Source organism: Amaranthus tricolor, chromosome 4, assembly GCF_026212465.1.
Source record: "Amaranthus tricolor cultivar Red isolate AtriRed21 chromosome 4, ASM2621246v1, whole genome shotgun sequence".
Taxonomy (NCBI): Eukaryota; Viridiplantae; Streptophyta; class Magnoliopsida; order Caryophyllales; family Amaranthaceae; genus Amaranthus; species Amaranthus tricolor.
Genome location: NC_080050.1, coordinates 33,521,159 through 33,526,760, shown reverse-complemented (window position 1 = coordinate 33,526,760; position 5,602 = coordinate 33,521,159). Strand labels below are relative to the sequence as shown.

The 5,602-nt window shown below is 41.8% G+C and overlaps 2 protein-coding genes across 2 annotated transcripts; both read right to left on the bottom strand.

Annotated features, from left to right (window-relative positions):
• Window positions 1–266: 266 nt before the first annotated feature.
• Window positions 267–593, bottom strand: LOC130810975 (uncharacterized). The gene has a single exon (XM_057677093.1). The coding sequence runs from the start codon at window positions 591–593 to the stop codon at window positions 267–269; it is 327 nt and encodes a 108-aa protein (XP_057533076.1).
• Window positions 594–2,971: 2,378 nt separating this feature from the next.
• On the bottom strand, window positions 2,972–4,558 carry LOC130810973 (uncharacterized). The gene has a single exon (XM_057677092.1). It carries the CDS (start codon window positions 4,556–4,558, stop codon window positions 2,972–2,974), a length of 1,587 nt encoding a protein of 528 aa, XP_057533075.1.
• Window positions 4,559–5,602: the final 1,044 nt, after the last annotated feature.

The window sequence follows — 5,602 nt, the reverse complement described above, 5'->3', positions numbered from 1 at the left end:
AAGAAATTTCGTCCTCGAAATTTGCATAAAGGAATTTATTTTAACCACAGGATCATTATGTACGTAAATATACGTACATGCATCATTAGCTTAGGTAGAGTTTCATACCTGTCGAAAAGCTCTGGGTATTTTTGTCTCATCGACTCTTCTGTCTCCCAGGTGGCTTCTTCATATTTTTGACTTCTCCATAGTACTTTCACAATTGGAACCACCTTTCTCCGGAGAATCTTTTCCTGTCGATCGAGAATCTGGACCGGTTTTTCTTCTTAAGTCAGGTTTGGTTCTACTTCTACTGACTCTGTAGGAATGACGTGTGATGGATCACTGATATACCTTCGCAGCTGAGATACGTGAAACACGTCATGCACTTTAGATAGTTCTGGCGGTAGTGCCGATCTGTAAGCAACTGTACCTATTCGCTCTAGTATCTCGTATGGCCCGATATATTTAGGGCTTAGTTTCCCTTTCTTACCGAACCTCATTACCCCTTTCATCGGTGACACTTTCAGCAGGACCTTATCTCCAACTTCGAATGCTAGAGGTTTCCTGCGAAGATCGGCATACGACTTCTGTCTGTCCTGTGCAGCCTTCATTCTGGCCTGTATTATCTGCACCTTATCGACTGTGTCCTAAATTAATTCTGGCCCCAAGACCAGTGTATCGCTAATATCATTCCAATATGTAGGACTGCGACATTTCCTACCATACAACGCTTCATATGGAGCCATTTTGATACTGGCCTGATAGCTGTTGTTGTATGAGAATTCTATCAGATGCAGTGATTTTACCCAAGTCTGTTGGAACTCCAAAGCACAAGCTCTGAACATATCCTCCAATATCTGAATGGTCCTTTCTGTTTGGCCATCTGTCGCTGCATGGAAAGCCGTGCTAAATTTCAATTTTGTACCAAGAGCTTCTTGCAAAGCAGTCCAAAAGTGTGACAGAAATCTTGGATCACGATCGGACACAATATCTTTTGGAACTCCGTGAAGTCGAATGATTTCTTCTGTGTATGCTTCAGCTAGCTTCTCCATAGACCATGTATTCTTTATTGCAATGAATCTTGCTACTTTGGTCAACCGATCGACTATCACCCAAACTGCGTTCAAGCCTCTTGTTGTCACCGGAAGCCCTGTAACAAAGTCCATCGATATAGAGTCGAACTTCCAAGTAGGTATCGGCAAGGGTTGCAACAGTCCACCAGGTCTTTGATGTTCAATTTTGATCTTCTGACAGATAAGACACTTTGCCACAAATTCTGCAATCTCCTTTTTCATCCCGGGCCACCAAAAATGCATCTTAAGATCTTTGTACAATTTATCACCTCCCGGGTGTACAAAGTAGGGTGTGTTATGAGCTTCTTCTAAGATCTTCTTCTTTATCGTTTCATCACTCGGTACACACCACCTTCTTCTAAATCTTACACTTCCGTCATCTGCTACGCTGAAATCTCTAGCTTTACCTTCTGCTATTGCGGCTCGAATCTTCTCTATCTTTGCATCTACTTTTTGTTTTTCTCTGAGTTCCTGGTACAACTCAGGTTCTGCACTTACATTAGATAAATAAGAATGAACATATCCTTGCTGAACCACCTCAATTTCGAGCTTTTGGAATTCTTCATATAACTTTCCAGGTAGCGCCATGATAAAATTCAGGGAATGCTTATTTTTCTTGCTCAGGGCATCAGCCACTCTGTTAGCCTTTCCTTCCTTGTGTTCCCAAGTAAGATCATAATCCTTGATCAGCTCTAGCCATCTTCTCTGTCTCATGTTTATTTCTTTTTGAGTGAAAATATATTTGAGGCTTTTATGATCGGTATATAATTTGCACGAAACCCCGTAAAGGTAGTGGCGCCATAATTTGAGTGCGAAAACAAGGGCGGCCAGCTCTAGATCATGTGTGGGATAGTTTCTTTCATGGGTTTTCAGTTGCCTTAATGAGTATGCAATGACTTTCCCTTGCTGCATTAGAACACATCCAAGTCCACTATACGGCTCATCGCTGTATATCTCATATTCCACACCTTCCACGGGTAAAGCAAGAACAGGTGCAGTGGTCAACCTCTCTTTCAATTTTTTGAAAAGCCGCTTCACACTCTATAGACCACTGGAATCTAACTTCTTTCCTCAACAATTTCGTCATAGGTTGGGCGATTTTCGAGAAATCTTTCACGAACCTTCTATAGTAACCGGCGAGACCCAAGAAACTACGTACTTCAGATACATTCTTAGGGCTCTCCCATTCAACAATCGCTCGAACCTTCGCTGTATCCACCATAACTCCTTCTTTACTGATGACATGTCCGAGGAATGTTACTTCTTTCAGCCAGAAGTCACATTTGGATAGCTTTGCAAACCATTTCTGCTTCCTGAAGATGTCTAAGACTAGCCTTAAGTGTTTTTCATGCTCTGCTTTACTCTTTGAGTACACCAGAATATCATCAATAAACACTACCACACATACATCAAGAAGTTCATGGAACGTTCTATTCATCTGATCCATGAAAACTGCAGGTGCATTTGTTAAACCAAATGGCATTACTTCAAATTCATAATGTCCATACCTGGTTCTGAAAGCCGTCTTTGGAATATCTTCCTTCTTCACTGGAATCTGATGATACCCAGATCTCAAATCAATCTTCGAAAAGATTCCTGCGCCTTTCAACTGATCGAATAGATCTTCTATTCGGGGCAATGGATATTTGTTCTTAATAGTTACCCGATTCAATTCTCGGTAATCAATGCATAGCCGCATACTACCGTCTTTTTTCTTTACAAAGAGTACTGGAGCACCCCAAGGAGATACACTAGGTCTAATGAATCTCTTGTCAAGTAACTCTTGTAATTGCGCCTTCAATTCTTGCAATTCTGGAGGTGCCATTCTGTATGGTGCTTTAGAAATGGGAGCTGTGCCTGGTATTACATCGATACTGAAATCTACATCCCTTTCTGGGGGTATACCTGGTAATTCATCAGGGAAAACATCGGGGGTACTCTCTCACTACTGGAATGTCTTCAAATTTTCGCTCCTCTGACACATCCTTAACACTACACAGGAATACCATCTCTCCTTTCCTATGCATTTTCATCATTTTTAGGGCTGACACTATTCTCACTCCCTTTTTACCACTCACTCCTGAATAAGAAATTTCTTTTCCCTCATGATCTTTCATCACTATTCTTTGGTCATGACAATGAATGAAGGCTTGATATCTATACAACCAATCCATCCCTAGTATGACATCAAACTCGGTCATGGGGAAGTATTTAAGATCAGCAAGAAAAATAGACTCAGCTATTTTTATGGGCACATTTTTATATTCTTTACCACTCATAACTTCCTCTCCCGTAGGTAAGGTAATAATGATATTAACAGGAGAAGTAGGTAGCAAAGCTATTTTATTAACAAAAGAACTGGAGATAAAAGACATGGTAGCACCAGAATCAAAAAGCACAACAGCTGGTTTATTGAGCACAAGAATGTTACCCGTAACCACATCAGGATTAGCATCTGCTTCTTCTTGTGTCATGCAATACACTCGAATCTTCTGTGTTGCAGGCGAGGTAAGCCTAGCAGCTCCAAATTCGGTTACTCCGGCTCTCTTCGGGCATTCATATGATTTATGCCCTGGCTTTTGGCATCTGTAACAGACAATCGGTTTTCCCTCACAGGTGACTCCCGGATGCAAGTTCTTACTACAACGGTTGCATTTTCTGGGGTCAACACTGTTGCGAAGAGCAGGTGTCTGTCGGAATGTGGGTTTCTTATGAATCACCGGCCTTGGTGGAATTCTAGAACTTCCACCCTTCTCAATGTTGATCCTTCTCTGGAATTGCTGTTGTGATGGTGGTCTAGCATTCCTCATTCTGGCTTCGTTCTCTAGGCTAGTAGTATGGATACTTAGGGCTATATCATACGCTTCCTGGAACGTTGCAGGCTTCGAACTCATCACCGGAATTTGCACTCTTGGGTCCATACGGTGAATGTACCGTAGAACCTTCTCAGCTTCGGTTGGGCAGGCATGAGGGGCAAACCTAGATAGCTCAGTAAATTTATCAGTATACTCCTGAATAGTCATGCTCCCCTGGGACAGGTTCATGAATTCTTCCTGTTTACGCCACCTCAGTGCGGCAGGATAGAATCTTTCACTCAGTTTCTCCAGGAATTGTGGCCATCCAAAGTTTGATTCAGCAGTACATTGTGGGTGCAGCATTGTCCACCAGTTATCAGCTTCACCCTCCAGATAATAGGCGCCGACATCAAGTTTTTCTTCTTCTGGGCATCTGGCTGCCCGGAATACTTTTTCAATGGTCCGGATCCATCCTTCTAATATCACCGGATCAGTAATGCCATTATATGAAGGAGGACGCATCTGTAAGACTTTATCAAATGCGGTCTGTCCCTGCCTCTGGTAGTTTTCCCGACTAGCCAGAGCTATAACTGCATCCTCGAGCACTCTCCTTCTGTGCTCGTCTTCTGTTTCCAGCCTCGAAGATCTCGTGGGCGTCATATTCTTACCACAAAAATCACAAAACTCGTTAATTACAACTATATGCATCTAAGCATTCCATTATAAACAACATGTGACACAATTAACAACGTATACCCCAAATCCCCTCAACACTCTCTAGGGTTCTAAAAGTCAATTTCTATTTCAATTATGTATCCTATGCATGTGTTTTAGGACCATTTGCTCTGATACCAACTGTAACACCCCGTCCCATAATCATCTGTAATCACTAAAGCGGAAGCACACTATGGGACGGTGCATTACGTTGACACCGAAGAAAAGGCGGAAAAAGGGAATAAAATGTTATAAACTAATCACATAATAAACATATGGTTAAATAGTGGGCCTAGGAATGACGTACTAAAAGTTTTAATTCCAAAAAGGAAACGTGAGGCAGAACAACCTCAGATAGGTAGGTAAAAAGAGGGCTGTTTAAAAACATTTTTGACTCGTTCAAAACACATGCAACACTAGATTAAAACTTCAGTGGCAAGGCTCTAAGCTCTCAAAATGCTGCCCAACGCCCGTTTGAAACATATATAAGCATATCATTCACAATCTTCACCTGAAAATATTAACAACAGTCCACAGTCAGTGGGGAGTAACTAGCAGTCTTTCTAAGGTAATATCTATCATATACAGGGCAGTACAACTGTGTTCATAAAAGGCTACATCAATAATTCAACATCTAAATTCATATAATAAAATATTCTACTGTAAACATGTGCTGCATAACAATATCCAATGTAATCATATGCAAGCATAACAGAGTAAGCAGTAAAATCACACATTAGTTATAGTGGAGGAACAGACGCCAGTACTACACGCAGCAGTACTTCTCAAGCTTGGCCGGCATCGCAACCCCTCAGTTAGCGCACTAACTGTGTCTAAGAATGGCCAAACTCCCGTTATTAACATTCCATACCGAATGCAATAATCGGACGACAGCAACCACCTGAGGATAAGGTACTCCATACCGAGTACACTAACACACTCCATACCGAGTGTGTGGGGCCCTATAATAACACCATTTCATACCGAATGGTGGTGGCATTTGTCCTACCCATCAACCGCAATCTAAGGGTTTTCCTC